This window comes from Crinia signifera, chromosome 2, assembly GCF_055691185.1.
Source record: "Crinia signifera chromosome 2, ASM5569118v1, whole genome shotgun sequence".
NCBI classification, from domain to species: Eukaryota; Metazoa; Chordata; class Amphibia; order Anura; family Myobatrachidae; genus Crinia; species Crinia signifera.
This window is the reverse complement of record NC_139218.1, coordinates 337104174-337122576: the sequence shown is the minus strand read 5'-3', so window position 1 is coordinate 337122576 and position 18403 is coordinate 337104174. Positions and strand designations below refer to the sequence as shown.

General features: G+C 47.1%; 1 protein-coding gene across 1 annotated transcript in view; it reads left to right on the top strand.

Annotated features, from left to right (window-relative positions):
• Positions 1-18403, top strand: part of ENDOU (endonuclease, poly(U) specific) — a 47432-nt gene that overhangs the window by 14805 nt on the left and 14224 nt on the right. The window contains exons 4-9 of the mRNA XM_083171255.1: positions 3436-3480; positions 5258-5443; positions 7163-7207; positions 11786-11830; positions 15798-15971; positions 17079-17226. Coding sequence (XP_083027381.1) covers positions 3436-3480; positions 5258-5443; positions 7163-7207; positions 11786-11830; positions 15798-15971; positions 17079-17226 — 643 coding nt within the window. The remainder of the gene's footprint in view (positions 1-3435; positions 3481-5257; positions 5444-7162; positions 7208-11785; positions 11831-15797; positions 15972-17078; positions 17227-18403) is intronic.

The following is an 18403-nucleotide window of genomic DNA, read 5'->3' as shown; positions in this document are numbered from 1 at the left end:
AAAGGTATACTAACACTTGTGGTCTCTGTCCTGACCCGCAGTTCTTTTAAATATAGAGAACACCTACAGTAGGTCGATTTTGGGCACAGCCCAATTTATCTACATTTAAATTATACTGTGGCAAGGATACTCCAACTTGTAGGTTGGCTATTGTATGTATATCAACAAACATTACCAATCAGTATTTTAGGTGGCTGAAATGAATGTCCTTATTGTACCTCCAGTACTGCCCCTTCAACCTGATCCCCTTACCTCAGTGATCTGTTTCCACATTGGCAGACTGTCATGCCCATAGAATCAGCATCTCGATCCCATGCTGCTTGCCATCCCGCCTTGTAGGTGGTAAGGAGAACAAGTCAGTCTTATAGAGTTAGTGCTGATGGCACAAACACCATCTTGCCATGACTGGGTAAAGGCCCTGGCAAATGTAAGGTCTGATGACTGCATCCAATCTGCACTATACAGTATTTCCGCAGTCCATGCATCATTTTATCTTCCCTTCTCTAAATTGCCATTTATTTGACACCTTTGCACAGATCTGTATAATGTTCAAGATTATGAGATATACGCTAATGCCACCACAGCTGCGTATTGTAGGCAGGTACTGTGCGAAAATATGCAAATGTCACAGCTGCCAGGATCTGTAGTGAGACTCCCACAGGTGGCAATGTAATCGTAGCAGATGCGTACACAGACGCAGCTTCAGTCACAGGTGCTTCATTAATCAGCATCTGAATATCTCTATGGTCATGTAGAATGGCTGCGAGAAGTGATACACAGGAGCCCCTGTCACTGCGACAGGATCACAGGTGCAGGCTGGGGCACGGCACAAAAACAGTCGGGGCCCATCCATTACCTTCCCCAAACATTCCCTGACTGTCAGTATGACTTTACTATTAAGTCCAGACTGCGAACAACATTGCTCAGGTACCTTGGCGAATGCCCTGTGCGCACTAGATATATGCGCAGTTTAATGATAATCGCTCAACGCCATAAATATCGGCATTGTGTATAACTCTTTATCCCATAAGGATAACTTTCCCATGAGAATGTAGGATCATGGCTGTCGATCCCGGCCGACAGCCATGATTCTGGCCCATTTGCGGTCAGCCCGACAGCTGAACGACAGGTGGGATTCAATGTCCCGCCTGCCGATCGGCGCAAAGGGGGCGTGGCCACGAAAACGGCCGTGGATTGGCGATCTGCGGCCGGGGTCATGACAATCTATGGGCGTTATCGGCAGAACGGGCCTGACAGTTTCTAAAGTTGGGCCTGTTCTGCCGTGATACCGTTTCAATGCTGTCGCTAAAGACAGCATTGAATAGGGAGCCGCCGCTATTTCCCACGTCGGAAATAGCGGCGGCACATTGAATACCCCCCTAAGAGTGCCCCAACAAAAACACAGTCTGTGACATGGCAGGTAGGAGCTGATTGGCTGGTTGTTTATCACGCTCCATGTTATCACTTTTGAAGCTTAGTGCATCTGCCCATTGTTGTACTTTGAAGTGTGAGCTTTGGAACTAGCGAATTATAGATGTAAAAATAAAAGTTAAAATAAGAATCACATTTTCTTAAAGCAAAAGTCAGAAAAAAATGTATTGAGCAGAAAATGTACAATAATAATACGTCTGTCATTGTTTCCAGATGTTTTCATACAAAACTATAACTTACTGTATGTTACTGTTTCTTGGCTAGAAATATGGTGACAGTAACCACTCTCATATAAAGACAATGAATATATTATTAACCTATTGCATTATTTTACATGGACATTTCTTATCAAAGATTCTATTTTCTGTCAACATAACAGCAGCATTGTGGTCCGACAGCTGTGATAGAAACCTTGCGCCCCCTAGTGGGACATTCTAGCACCTACATTAAAAGCATTTCCAATAGTTTAAAATACTTCCTTTCGTTATGTTTTAAGCCCAGTATTTAATAGGACAATTTGTTTAATAGAAAAACACCCAGTGTTTACCAAGAAAAACTTTGCACATTTAAATGCTGGGAAAACACACTCTCCGGAACACTGTGACTTGTAGAAATAAACCCCTTAATCCACCCAGTCCTATAGTATACAAAGGTTTATCAGATACCCAATGAATTCTATCTGTCTGATTACAGACTGCGCTAGAACCACAGATGTTTCTGACTGCTATGTATTCGCAGTTTGATCCCAGTAGTCACAGTTTGATTGACAGGAAGCCAACGTTTCTGGGCGGAAACCTGACATTTTCCTGGTGTGGTGGAAAAAACACAGGAGTGCTCAGACATTTCTGAGGATGGTCTGTGACGTCATCGATGACCACTTCCAGCCTGTCTCAGTAGCAGAGTTGTGTAAGGGTCAGACTTACATTTGTACGGACTGGAAAACTCATTTAATGGTTCATGAATTGCAACATGATTTGCGAGTGGATGTGATTAGCGATCTATTCTCAATTCTCTTACAATTTAGCAAAGGGTGTGTTCTCTTTCAGACTGGGTGGCGGCTTTTTCCTTTCAGTCCCATTTAAATTTGCAGATGAGTGATCAGTTCTGAATCAGGCCCAATATCATTAACTCTATTTTTCAGTGTGAATGCAGTCTATTGCTCATGGAGCGAATCGTCTAGTGCAGCGGTTCTCAAACTGTGGGTCCTGACCCCAAAGTGGGTCCCGATCACCTCAGCATGGGGTCACGACTCTATGTTGCTGATCATGAGGCTAATGTGTCTGTGGAGGGGGACAGGGTATAACTCATTAAGTAAACACTGACTGCTTCACTCTTCCATCCCCCTATCACCCTCTTCCAACCCCCCATTACCCACTGCCTCCCTGTCACAAAAGTGGTCACTTCACTTCACTGACCACACATGTGGCGGCCATTCAGTAGTAACTTGCTGGGGTCCTGTAATCATTTTTATTGTCTGATGGGGTCCCAGAGCAAAATAGTTTGAGCACTCCTGGTGTAGTGTGTATAGTGCTTAAGTCCAATTCAATCTGGCATATCTGGAATCAGTGTCATAGGCCCCAAATCAGAAGTTTGTAAGGACCCCTATGTACCGACCCGGGTTGTTGCCGGATTGACCAGGGTTGTGTGAAGCACCATTTGGAAAAACCTGAGTCCAGCAAGCCCCGGGTTAAAAGAAGGATTTTACCTGGGTCGGACCAGGAGTGACCGGGGTACCATTTACACTATAGTGAGGAGGCAGCATCAGCTCCGAGCGCTGCCTCCTCCCCTGCCCGCCCGATGACGCGTGACGTCAGTGACTCGGCTTATTACCGGATCGCTGAGGGGAGCTTCACCTCGCAAATACTGGGTCGCTCCTGGGATGGACCCGTGTCCAAATCTGGGGTGCTCCCAGCATTTGCATGTGAAATAAGTTAGGTTACATAAAAGGTTGCCAATGTTGCATAAATATTTACTGATGTTCTGTTTTGTTTTTTTTGTTAACAGATGTCAGACCAAACATAAAAGAAGAAACTTTCGCTGACAAATCAGGTAATAATATATACTTGAATACTGTATGTAGCGATATCCCTCTTCCATCTACATGAAATGGAATTACATGCAGTAGCACATCATTATTACCAGGCCCAGGGTTGTGAAGAGAACACTGGAGGGTGTGGGCACCTGTGCATCCTAACAGCTGTGGGGCTGTATCCTCACTCACAGTACATCCGTCCTGCTGATCTTCCTCTAGGGCCTATCCACACACACACCTGACTGTCACTCCTTACACTGGTCCTCCGTATGCTCCATGTCCCTCCCCACCTCAATGTCCTCAACAACACCTTCTCCTTTTACATCCCTGTCCTCATCTTCATATAATCTACAGTTCAACATATATACCCACTGTTACCTAAAAGGGGCAGACTAGATGGGCCAAGTGGTTCTTATCTGCCGTCAAATTCTATGTCAAATTCTATTATCATTACCTCCTCTCACTCCCAATTTCTAAGTAAATTCCCAGTTTGCTTAGTAAATTCTCAGGCCAATGCCCACCCATTACATTTCCTATTATGTCTGACCTCAACTACCTCCAAAGCAATACAGTAGCATCAAATCACTAATATCACAATGATGTACAGCTTGCTCAGGGGGCTAAATGGTAAAGTTACGGCTTTGCTACTATACATATCCTCATAGTACCACTGCCATTCAAGGAGGGGGAGCCTTCTGAGGAGGGTCTCCTGTTTACCCCTGCTTATTGTAGACCAACTGTCAGAGGACTACCAACTGCTCTGCAATCTGGATGTGTCAGCTCCTTTCAACATTTATCACAGTCGCACCATACATACTTGTGTTCAAGACTATGTGCTTGTCCCTGTGTCACCCACTGCCCCCCCTCCTCATCCCATCCTGTCACCATCTACCTCTTCATCACCCACTGCTTGTTCCTGTCACCCTTTACCTCCCCATCACCCACTGCCTTTTCCTGTCATCCACTACCTCCCTATCACCCACTGCCTTTTCCTGTTATCCACTACCTCCCCATCACACACTGCCTTTTCCTGTTATACACTAACTCCCCATCACCCACTGCCTTTTCATGTCAACTCTACCTCCACATCACTCCATGCCTTTTCCTATTACCATCTTCCTCCCCATTACTCACTACTGTATCTTTTGGATATCACCCTCTACCTCGGTATTACCTACTCTTTCCTGTCACCATCTACTCCCCATCACCCACTGCTTTTCCCCAGAACATTGAAGAGTCTTTGCCATCTGAGCAAATGTGAGTAGGTCTGAGACTGCCACTAATCTGTGACGGGCTGGAAGTGGTCATTGCTGATGTCAGAGATCCACCTTAAAAATGTCTGGCCGCTCCTGTGTGTTTTAGACTCATCCAGAAAAGGACATGTATCCACACCCAAACACCGACTTCCTGTCAGTCAAACTGCGGCTGCATAGCGATTAGGAACCATTCGCATTTTCTGTCACAATTTTGCTTGTGCACAAGTAATGTGAACACTGCGCATGCGAAGTCATTCCATAATTGCTCCACTTGTGAATTATCTGATTAGCTATCCATTCTGAATAACCCCTCAATTGAGTGTGAGGGTTCAATGTGCGAATGTTGACATTGTAGGTAATAAACAAAGGAGCCCTTAGTTTCTGATGTCATCTATAAAGATAACCTGCTTTATGTCAGCATGTGAAGAGATAAAGACCTGCTATGGGTTACTTAAATTGACTTTGATATTTTAGAGCACCCGGGCCATAATCTTTTTGAAGTCTTCATTAATATGATTTTTCTTTCCTCCTTATATAGGAACCTCCTGCCAGGGAAGATGCACACAGAAATATAATAAGAAAGATTCTTGTCATTGCAACAAAAAGTGCAGCAAATTCAACAACTGCTGCAGTGACTATGCTAACGTGTGTAGTGGAGGTTCTAGTGCAAACAGTGGAGGCTCCAGTGCTGGTGAAAATGGTGCTAGCAGCAGTCGCCACGGAGGTATGTGCAGAAACTGAGTGATGGGTTGTATCCGCTTCTCGTGTCAGCCAATGTCCTGGAGGGATGTTTGAAAATGGGAATGAATAATGTTTTAAAACATTTCCTTTCATTTTGTGTGCTTTTATTTAACATTCTATTTACAGGTGGACTACAAGTCCCAGCGGGCCCATTAATTCCCCGCATGCTGGGACTTGTGGTTCTCCAAGTCCCAGCATGCGGGGGAGGTCTGCTGGCACTTGTAGTTCTCCTGTATTTAGCAATGTTAGGAATGTGAATTTAACACTATCAGGCCGGCGTCCAATGGCCAGGGACGCCAGTGACAGCCCCGGGCTTCAGCCCTGGACGGGTGAAGCCTAGGGGGGGACCCCTTTATTGGGGGGGGGGTCCCCACTCCTCCAGGGCTGACCAGCCACGGTGCTCATGGTACGGCCAGGGGACCTTGTGTAAAAAGTGTCCCCCGGCTGTGGCATGACATTGCGGGCTGTTGTAGCCCGGTGCTTGTTTCAAAATACGGGGAACCCCCAGATTTTTTGTCCCCCGTATTTTTGGAACCAGGACCGGTCCAAGAGTCCGGGGCTGGTTTCAGAAATACGGGGGACCCCTATGCTTTTTGTCCCCCGTATTTTTGGAACCAGGTCCGGCTCAATGAGCCCGGGGCTGGTTATGTACAGGAGGGGGGACCTCACACCAATTTTTTTTTTTTATCACAAAATCATTTTACAAAAATCGCACTTTTCATCCCGAAAATCACCCTATATCGCACTGTCTCGCACTTTTCATGCCGGAATACACATCTCATTAAATATGCGAATTCGCGGCAAAAATACGATTTAAAAAAACTGCGATATAGGGCGATTTGAGAAAAAAATCGCATTTTCTCAAAAACGGTCAACCCACTAAATCTCGCCCTATTTTTCAGTGTGAATGCAGTATATCATTTGCCCATGAGTTCTTTGGGAATCGTCGACGATATTGCTCATGGAGTGAATCGTCTGGTGTGTATATCCAATTCAATCTGGCATATCTGTAATCAGTGTCATAGGCCCCAAAGCAGAAGTTTTTAAGGGCCCCTATGCACCATCTAGTGATGAAAATTTTATATAACACATGTACACAGGGAACATGGGCTTTACTTCTGCTCTTGGTCCCATAGCAGCTGAATTCTCTGCACCCTGTGTATATAAAGGTTAATAATAAGATTTATTTTTCAAAATAAAACTAATTGTTTCTGACCCCCATAATGCTGTGCCAGAGTTAATACATAGTATGCACTGCCCTTGTGCACTGTACTGGAGCACAAGGTCAGGTAATATCAGCAAATACACTATTACCCCTTTCACACCGCACAAATAACCCAGGTCCGACCTGGGTTGTTGCCGGATCGACCCGGGTCATGTGAAAGCACCATTTGGAAGAACTGAGTCCAGCAAGACCCAGGTTAAAAGAAGGGTTTTACCCTGGTCGGACCCGGATTGCTGGGCAGTGTAAATGGGTAACCCGGTTCGAGCGACCGTTTACACGATAGGGAGGAGGTAGCATCAGCTCCAAGCGCTGCCTCCTCCCCCACACTCCCGATGACTCGTGACGTCAATGACTCGGCTTATTGCTGGGTCGCTGAGGGGAGCTTCACCGTATCAAATGCCGGGTCGCTCCCGGGATGGACCCGTGTTGCCAATGTTGCATAAATATTTACTGATGTTCAATTGTTTTTCTTAACAGATGTTGCACCAAACATAAAAGAAGAAACCTTCCCTGACAAATCAGGTAATAATATATACTTGAATACTGTATGTAGCGATATCCCTCTTCCATCTACATGAAATGACATTACATGGAGTAGCACATCATTATTACCCGGTCCAGGTTTGTGAAGAGAACACTGCAGGGTGCATCCTAACATGGCAGATTGGTAGACAGCTGTGTGGGAGCCTGTATCCTCGCTCACAGTACATCCGTCCTGCTGATCTTCCTCTAGTGCCTATCCACACACACACCTGACTGTCACTCCTTACACTGGTCCTCCAAATGCTCCAAGTCCCTCTTGCAACTCCTCACTGGCACCTTGATGTTCTTAACCACACCTTCTCCTTTTACATCCCCGTCCTCATTTCCATATAATCTACTGCTCAGCATTATATACCCACTGTTACCATTATCATTACCTCCTCTCACTCCCAATGTCTTAGTAAATACTCAGGCCGATGCCCACCTATTACATTTCCTATTATGTCTGACTTCACCTTCCTCCAAAGCTTTAAATACAGTAGCATGAAATCATAATATCCCAATGGTGTACAGCTTGCTGAGGGTGCTAAATTGTATAGTTATGGCTTTGCTACTATACATATCCTCATAATACCACTGCCATCCGAGAAGGGGGAGCCTTCTGAGGAGGGTCTCCTGTTCAACCCTGCTTATTGTTCTGCTGTGATCCCGCATCAATGCCGCCGCTAAAGACAGCATTGAATAGAGAGCCGCCTCTATTTCCCCCCGTCGGAAATAGCGGCGGCACATTGAGTAAGAGTGCCCCAACAAAACTGTGACATGGCAGGTAGGACCTGATTGGCTGGTTGTTTATCACTGTCCATGTTATTACTTTTGAAGCTTAGTGCATCTGCCCGTTGTTGTACTTTGAAGTGTGAGCTTTGGAACTAGCGAAATATAGATGTAAAAAAAAAAAAGTTAAAATAAGAATCACATTTTCTTAAAGCAAAAGTCAGAATAAAATGTATTGAGCAGAAAATGTACAATAATAATACGTCTGTCAGTGCTTCCAGATGTTTTCATACAAAACTATAACTTACGGTATGTTACTGTTTCTTGGCTAGAAATATGGTGACAGTATCCACTCTCATATAAAGACAATGGGCAGTATTCAATGTAGAAAATTCGCTGTGCATGGCGAGATATTTTTTCTCTCGCCATGCACTCGCCGTGTTCCGGAGCCTCCTGCTCCCACTATTCAACGTATTTAAGACTCGCCGCCACTCGCGGCGAGTCTTAACCCCTGCAGCGGACGAGCGTCCGCGGCAGGGAGCTGACAGGGAGCCGTGGGACGGTGGCATCCAGGGAGATTAAAGTCTCCCTGGATGCCCCAGAACATATGTGGAGGGTAGGGGCCCCCCCCGGGACCCAGGCAGCACAGGCTGCCCCCCCCTATAGCCAGCGGGGGACCCAGTATTCACTGCACCCGAACGTGCATCGGGTGCAGTGAATATATGAATATCTAATGAACGGCTCGAGCGCTCCGGCCCCCTGCTGGCTGCACTGCCCTTCACAGAAAAAAAAACCTGATTTTTTTTACACCAAAATTAAAAAAAAAACCCTTTTAGATTAAAAGTTCACATTCCAGCTCTCCATCAAAAGATGGAGAATTTCTACACGGAGAGAGACGGCGAAAATCACTTAGAAAGACGGCGAATATTTCACATTGAATAGGGTGGTTCACTTTTGGAGAGCAAAATGCTCCGTCCAGGGCGAAAAAAGCAAAAATTCTCCATAAAACACGGAGAATTTTTCTCATTGAATACTGCCCAATGAATATATTATAACCTATTGCAGTATTTTACATGGACATTTCTTATCAAAGATTCTATTTTCTGTCAACATAACAGCAGCATTGTGGTCCGACAGCTGTGATCTTGCGCCCCCTAGTGGGATATTCTAGCACCTACATTTAAAGCATTTCCAATATTTTAAAATATTTCCTTTCATTTTGTTTTAAGCCCAGTATTTAATACAGGGTTGCCTATCTTCCCGGAATGACCAGGAGGGCCCCGGAAATCGGGTCCCTCTCCCGGCCCCCCAGAAAGGAGGGCAACCCTCCCGCATTGCCCTGCAACCACCAGCAGACCGCCCCTCGGCGGGGGGGTCCGTGGGTCAAATGACGCAATTGCGTCATTTTAGCCCTGCCCCCCGCAGTGCAATGTATAAAATACCGGCATTGCACGGTGGGGGGCGGGCTTAAATGACATGATCACTCTACCCACACCCCCAAAACAGGTCAGCCCAGCCGTGGCTCCGCCCCAGCACCACCCCTATTTGCTCCCGATTTTGGCCACGCCCCCCTGTCATGCTGAGCTGGCTGCCCTCTCCCGGAGAGGACAGCAAGAAAGTCGGCAACCATGATTTAATAGGACAGTTTTTTAATAGAAAAACTCCCAGTGTTTACCAATACAAATTTTGCACATTTAAATGCTGGAAAAACACACTCTCCGGGACACTGTGACTTGTAGAAAATAACCATCCACCCAGTCCTAAAGTATACAAAGGTTTATCAGATACCCAATGAATTCTATCTGTCTGATTACAGAATAACTGCGCAAGCGTGCCAGCCTCATGGCGCATGCAGGACTACCAGTGGTGTAGGTAGGTGCCACGGTGCCTGGAGCACGTGCACGTTTCGCACCCCCCTCCTCCCCCCCTCCCCTCCCCTGAAGGATCATATGGTGCAGTTGGGCTTTTTGCCTGCTGCACCTACGATATAGGTACTATATGTTTTCAGCAGAAGTAGAGGGAGAGATCAGTGCTCTGTCTCTCCTCAGTCCACTGTCCTCCCCCTCCCTGCTGCTGCTGAGGAATGTACAGCAGTACTCAGAGCACGGCAATAGCAGCCCCGGCTACCATCCCGTATGAGCAGCAGTTAGGAAGCACGGGTAATGTGGAGGGCTGAGTGGCTGCTAATGTGCTTACCTCCTATCTATCACCTGGGCCCCTGAAGAAAAGAGAGGAAACGAGAAGATACAGCAGCTACAGGGAGCACTTCATTCCCTGCTGTTTGCAGAGCCGCCCACCTGATCCCCGCACAACAAATCACAAGCCAGCCTGCATGACAGTGGCCAACCCTGCTCCAGCTGTCCACTGCTATTTTGAATTCAAGGCTCCCGCTGGACCGCGGCGCTAAGCAATAGGCGCTCGCAGTCCAGCAGCCACCGATGCTTCTGATTGGTTGCTGGACTGCGAGCACTTATTGGCGAGCGCCGCGGTCCAGCAGGAGACTTAAATTAAAAATAGTGGCAGACAGTGGCACACAACACAACGGGGAGCGGGCGGGTCAGGCAGGCTGGCAGTGCAGGGCTCCTGGCGCCCTGTGATCAATCGGCGCCTGGAGCTTGTGCTCCACCGGCTCCGCCCTCGCTATGCCCCTGAGGACCACAAATGTTTCTTACTGCTATGTATTCACAGTTTGATCCCAGTAGTCACAGGTTGATTGACAGGAAGCCAACATTTCTGGGCGGAAACCTGACATTTTCTTGGTGCGGTGGATAAAACACAGGAGTGCTCAGATGTTTCTGAGGAGGGTCTGTGACGTCATCGATGACCACTTCCAGCCTGTCTCAGTAGCAGAGTTGTGTAAGGGTCAGACTTACATTTGTACGGACTGGAAAAATCATTAAATGGTTCATGAATTGCAACACGATTTGCGAGTGGATGGTGATTACCGATCTATTCTCAATTCTCTTGCAATTTAGCAAAGGGTATGTTCTCTTTCAGACTGGGCGGCGGCTTTCTCCTGTCAGTCCCTTATAAATTTGCAGATGAGCGATCAGTTCTGAATCAGGCCCAAAATCATTAACTCTATTTTTCAGTGTGAATGCAGTCTATCATTTGCCCATGAATTCTTCGGGAATCGTTGGCGATATTGCTCTGGTGTGTATGTCCAATTCAATCTGGCATATCTGTAATCAGTGTCAAAGGCCCCAAAGCAGAAGTTTGTAAGGGCCCCTATGCACCATCTATTGATGAAAAATGTATATAACACATGTACACAGGGAACATGGGCTTTACTTCAGCTCTTGGTCCCATAGCAGCTGCACGCTCCGCACCATGTGTATATAAAGGTTAATTATAAGATTTATTTTTCAAAATAAAACTAATTGTTTCTGACCCCCATAATGCTGTGCCAGAGTTATTGCATAGTATGCAATGCCCTTGTGCACTGTACCGGAGCACAAGGTCAGGTAATATCAGCAAATACACTATTAACCCTTTCACACCGCACAAATAACCCAGGTCCGACCCGGGTCATGTGAAAGCACCATTTGGAAAAACTGAGTCCAACAAGACACAGGTTAAAAGAAGGGTTTTACCCAGGTCGGACCCCGATTGCTGGGCAGTGTAAATGGGTAACCCGGTTCGAGCGGCCGTTTACACGATAGGGAGGAGGCAGTATCAGTTCCTCCTCCCCAACACTCCCGATGACGAGTGACGTCAGTGACTCGGCTTATTGCTGGGTCGCTGAAGGGAGCTTCACCGTCTCAAATGCCGGGTCGCTCCCGGGATGGACCCATTTTGCCAATGTTGCATAAATATTTACTGATGTTCTATTTTTTTTGTTAACAGATGTTTCACCAAACATAAAAGAAGAAACTTTCCCTGACAAATCAGGTAATACTATATTCTTGAATACTGTATGTAGCGATATCCCTCTTCAATCTACATGAAATGACATTACATGCAGTAGCACATCATTATTACCCGGTCCAGGTTTGTGAAGAGAACACTGCAGGGTGCATCCTAACATGGCAGATTGGTAGACAGCTGTGTGGGAGCCTGTATCCTCGCTCACAGTACATCCGTCCTGCTGATCTTCCTCTAGTGCCTATCCACACACACACCTGACTGTCACTCCTTACACTGGTCCTCCAAATGCTCCATGTCCCTCTTGCAACTCCTCACTGGCACCTTGATGTTCTCAACAGGATGCAGTCAAAATACTGATGGTCAAAATCCAGACAGGGTCAAAATCCTGAATGGGTCAAAATACTGACAAGGACAAAATCCCGACAAGGTCAAATTCCCAACATATAAAATGCAGACAAAGACAAAATCCCGACATTTAAAATCCCGACAAGGTCAAAATACCGACATATAGAATGTACAGGTGAAACATTCAACATGACTTTCGGTCGACAGGTCGCGAGGTCGACATGGGTTTTTTCACTGTTTTTTTGACCCCACATGTGCCGACAGGCCGTATTTCATGCCCTACCATCCACTAGGGCAGGGGTCTTCAACCTTTAAGACAGTGTGGGCCACATTAAAAAATTCAACGAAGCCCGAGGGCCACTAAGCTCTACTGTGGTATTTAGCACAGCTCTTAATAGATAGACTGCACAGCCCCCCACATAGATAGTTGGCACAGCTGCCCATACACATAAACCCTGCCCCCAATATATAGTCTGCACCAGGGCTATTTCTAAACAATTAGGGCCCCAGTACGAACAGAAAGAAAATGCAGCCCTCCATACATATTTTGGTATTTAAGAAATTGCGCGCGCCGCAGGCACGCTCCCAAAAAGGGGTGTGACCTAATTATAAGGGGCGTGGTCTAATGATAAGAGTGTGAACTAGCAGGAAAAAAATTACCTGACATCTCACTTTTGCAACCTGCATGACCAGACATTGGTTACCGCAGGAATGGTTGTTGTCCTTCCACGCTTAAGTTGGCTGTCTAAAGGCTGCACAGTGACATATAAACATGAAGGCCCATTACACCATGATGCCCATTACACATTATGCCACACACCATGATACCCATTGCACATTATGCCACACACCGTGATGCCCATTGCACATTATGCCATACACCGGGATGCCCATTGCACATTATGCCACACACTTGGATGCCCATTGCACATTATGTCTCACACCATGATGCCCATTACACATTATGCCACACACTGTGACACCCATTGCACATTATGCCTCACACCATGATGCCCATTGCACCTTGCACTATAAGGCCCCCAATACTCCTGCTTATGCCCCCAGCAGTGCCTCTAACAAAATGCCACCAGTAGTGTCCCTCCTAAAATGCCACCAGTAGTGTCCCTCATAAAATGCCACCAGTAGTGTCCCTCATAAAATGCCACCAGTAGTGTCCCTCATAAAATGCCACAGTAGTGTCCCTCACAAAATTCCCTAGTATTTCCCTCCATAGTCAGCACTGCATTGAGCAGCATGCCAGCCCTCCCTTAGTCAGCACCACATTGCACTGCCAGCCCCCCTCCCCCATAGTCAGCACCCTCCCCATACACAGGGCCACATTGCACTGCCAGCCCCCCTCCCCAATAGTCAGCAATCTACCCATACACAGGGCCACATTGCACTGCCAGCCCCCCCTCCCCCATAGTCAGCACCCTCCCTTTATACAGGGCCACATTGCACTGCCATCCCCCCTCCCCCATGGTCAGCACCCTCCCCATACACAGGGCCACATTGCACTGCCAGCCCCCCCCCCTCCCCCCTAGTCAGCACCACGGTAGCTAGCCGGCATCACCCTCTCCTGCGACACTTGCCTTAGTGTCCCTTACAGAGGTCTCCTTCAGAGGGCTGCTGCTGGCGGCGTCGGCTGTCTTAACAGCCAAGGAGCAGGCAGGGACAGGTGCACGGCTGCCGGTGGTTGTCACACTCACTCCAGTCTCCCGGCTGTCTGAAAGGACATGGGCGGGACGGGTGCGCGGCGTCAGGAAGTACACAATGCACATGTTCGCCCACAGTCCCGCCCGCCCCAGCCAGCACAACCACCTCCGCCGCGTCCCACTGCTAATGGGACAGCGTGCAGAAGGATTTTAAGGGGACAGCGCTCGGAAGGATTTTTATTTTTTTTAAATCAGCACAGTATTTAAAAAAAAAAAAGCAATTCGCTGGCGGGCCACCTAAAACTACTCGGCGGGCCACTCGTGGCCCACAGGCCATGGGTTGAAGACCCCTGCACTAGGGCATGGGGGAGAATAAAATAGTGTGCCCGAAGCATTGCAAGCGAAGCGAGCGTTGCGAGGGGCTGCGGTTCACTTCCAACGGTATCCATGTCTACTGTGTCAACATTTGGGTAAAAAAACAGTGAAAAAACCATGTCAACCTCGCGACCTGTCGACCGAAAGTCATGTTACCTGTTTCACCTGTACATTCTATATGTCGTTATTTTGACCTTGTCTGGATTTTAAATGTCGGGATTTTGTCCTTGTCAGGATTTTGCCTTTGTCGGTATTTTGACCCATTCGGGATTTTGACCCTGTTGGGATTTTAACCGTCGAGATACTCAGAGCAATGCCCACCTATTACATTTCCTATTATGTCTGACTTCACCTACCTCCAAAGCTTTAAATATAGTAGTATCAAATCACTAATATCACAATGGTGTACAGCTTGCTCAGGGTGATAAATTGTATACTTATGGCTTTGATACTATAAGTATCCTCATAATACCACTGCCATCTGAGGAGGGGGAGCCTTCTGAGGAGGGTCTCCTGTTCAACCCTACTTATTGTAGACCAACCGTCAGAGGACTACTAACTGCTCTGCTGCAATCTGGATGTGTCAGCTCCTTTCAACATATATCACAGTCACACCATACATGTGTGTAGGACGGTGTGCTTGTCCCTGTGTCACCCACTGCCCTCCTATCATCCCTTTCTGTTCACCACTGCCTCCCCATCACCCACTGCCTTTTCCTGTCACCCACTGCCTCCCCATCACCCAGTGCCTTTTCCTGTCACCCACTGCCTCCCCATCACGCAGTGCCTTTTCCTGTCACCCACTGCCTCCCCATCACGCAGTGCCTTTTCCTGTCACCCACTGCCTCCCCATCACGCAGTGCCTTTTCTTGTCACCCACTGCCTCCCCATCACCCACTGCCTTTTCAAGTCAACTCTACCTCCACATCACTCCGTGCCTTTTCCTATTACCATCTTCCTCCCCATTACTCACTACTGTACCTTTTGGATATCACCCTCTACCTCCCTATTACCTACTCTATCCTGTCACAATCTACTCCCCATCACCCATTGCTTTTCCCCAGAACATTGAAGAGTCTTTGCCATCTGAGCAAATGTGAGTAGGTCTGAGGCTGCCACTAATCTGTGATGGGCTGGAAGTGGTCATTGCTGATGGCAGAGATCCACCTTAAAAATGTCTGGCCGCTTCTGCGTATTTTAGACCCATCCAGAAAATGACATGTATCCACACCAAAACACCGACTTCCTGTCAGTCAAACTGCGGCTGCATAGCGATTAGGAACCATTCACATTTTCTGTCACAATTTTGCTTGTGCACATGTAATGTGAACACTGCGCATGTGCAGTCATTCCATAATTGCTTCACTTGTGAATTCTCTGATTAGCTATCCATTCTGAATAACCCCTCAATTGAGTGTGAGGGTTCAATGTGCGAATGTTGACATTGCAGGTAATAAACAAAGGAGCCCTTTTTAGTTTCTGATGTCATCTATAAAGATAACCTGCTTTATGTCAGCATGGGTTACTTAAATTGACTTTGATATTTTAGAGCACCCGGGAACATAGGCTGTTTGCAGTCTTCATTAATCAGTTTTTTTTCTTTCCTCCCCACATAGGAACCTCCTGCCAGGGAAGATGCGCACAGAAATATAATAAGAAAGATTCTTGTCATTGCAACAAAAAGTGCAGCAAATTCAACAACTGCTGCAGTGACTATGATAACGTGTGTGGTGGAGGTTCTAGTGCAAACAGTGCTGGTGAAAATGGTGCTAGCAGCAGTCACCACGGAGGTATGTGCAGAAACTGAGTGATGGGTTGTATCCGCTTCTCGGTGCCAGCCAATGTCCTGGAGGGATGTTTGATAATGGGAATGAATAATGTGTTAAAATATTCCAGTATTCCAGGTCAGGGAAAAACTGAAAGGTACAGTACTACATGGCTACAAGCACACTGGATTTATAAGATTGTAGTAAGCAGAGCAGGTCAGAGGCACCACTGTAGTTAGAGGTAGGGATAAAGGTGGATTTAGACCTCATGGCTAGGATATTTTTATTGGGACTGCCCATTGGGACTTATGGCCCTAGGCAGGCACTTAGATTGCGTTGTGGAAAATCTGCCCCAGCTAGAGATGAGTATCAGTAAAAGATGGTTCGCAACCATAAATGCTTTCAGGCTGGCGGTGTTGGTTTTTCTATTCTAGCCTATGATGACTGCCACCATAATTTGCTTTGGACACGGGCCCATATTCTGGTTGACTCACAAGGATGCTAATTCGCACCCTTGCGGGACCACCAGAACATGTGCTGCGAATAGCAGGCCACCCGCCCCTCATTCGCACGCCATGCACGTTCGCACGGCCTGCGAATTGATGTTTTACATAAACATTCATTAGCAGGCTGGGGGGAAACTCACACATATTTTGATGGTCACTGGCCTGCCGGCGGGCCGGGCGGGTACACCGGCCTGCGCCCCCCCCCCCAACACAAACACACCTACGGCCTGCAATGTTGGTTGCGCTCACCCAGCATACAGTCTGTTCGCTGTGGATGCACCCACCCGGTGCATGCACATACGCACAAATGTGCAAGCGGATTTAGAAAACATTGAGCTCACATGCAAATTCCCATGTGAGCAAATGGACCTGTATAAGGTCCACAGTTTGATCCGATCCCATCTCCACTTACGGGATTGCAAACAGACAGGCCTGCTAGCGGTTCCAGCAAACCCGTGTCTCCAGAGAGGCCTGAGTACTTTGTAATCGCCCCTGTTCCCCATCTGGCCCCTAGAAGACAGCACTGATGTAAGTGTTTAGCTTTATAATGCATCATGGATCTTTAGGCTGTAAATACATATGTAGCAATCTCCTAGATGTCAGTCAGCTCCTTTCCCTTTTCCAGGAAGTGACATCAGCAATGAAGAGATAAAGGCGATGTCTGAGAAGTTGTATAAGTGCGATGTAAACAAAGCTGCAGATTCTGATATTACTTTAAACAAGCAAGAAATGGCGTCTGATACCCGAAGCCACGAGGATCTCAGCGAGGACCCGTAAGTACCGGGACAGACATGTAACTCCCTGCCTTCACTGGCTGTCTTCATACGGACGGCCTGTGCATATTGTGCGCATGCGCAGTCCTCCGATAATCGCTCGTGCTGTGAATATGCAGCAGAACAAACAGGTCGGAATCAGACCCTAAGTATCGAGAGAATAGCAATTTGTGTAAATAGATATAACAAAAAATACTGTTTGCAAAACAAAATCAATGTATTTTAGTTTTTTGATCATTTGTAACAAAAATGCAAACATGCTATTGTTCTTACAGGGTGATAGATATATTCATTCATCTTTACTACGTCCTATAGAAGCCAGTAACATTTCCTCTGATAAAGGCCTCATTCTACTTGATGTTGTAGATCTGCACATGAGCATATGCAAATATGCGCATGTGCAGTTCTTCACTGTGGGCGCCCTAAAAGCGAATTAGATTAGCGAGCGCTTCTGAAATCATTCGATGGTCCGCGACCATCAAATGATTTCTGGCCCCCGGTGCATCTACAATACAAATGACAGGCATCGGGACCAGCGCATGAGCAGTAACGGCGTAGGTCCTACTCATGTGCAGACCCTGGATTTTATGGGCTGCCGCTCACCAGCCCATAGAGAGGCATCCTGGAGGGGGGACACACCTCCCAATGGGACTACCTTGGTGACTGGCAGGTCGGACTTCCAATAGGCAGTCAGTGCCAGTCACAGAGAAGCCAGTGCAGTCTCACAGACTGTACATGGCTGCACTACAGTGGCGGATTATACCTGGGGGAGGGGGGGGGGCTGCATGCCCATATGTAAAAACCGCCACTGTGTCACACACCTTCCCCTAACAGGCTTTGGCACACCTGCATTTTCCCTGGCATTCCCAGCGTTTTTTCCATCATGCCTAGTGTTTTCCTTAACACTCCCACTAAATTGCCGATTACCACCCCCAGGCACCTACTTCCTGTCAATCATCTTGCGAAGGCAAGCAAAGAAAAAAAGGTAGCAGGCTTTAATCGCCCATTATTATTGTGTATGCTGAATGATGTAATGAAAATCACAGCACTGCAATTTTCACAGGGGGTGAACCACTTTCCATAGTAGGAAACTATGGAAAGTTGTTCACTCTTCCTGCAAAACAGGCCGATGGATGGTGGCGGGTGACGATGATGCAGGAGCGTGCATCAGCGATCA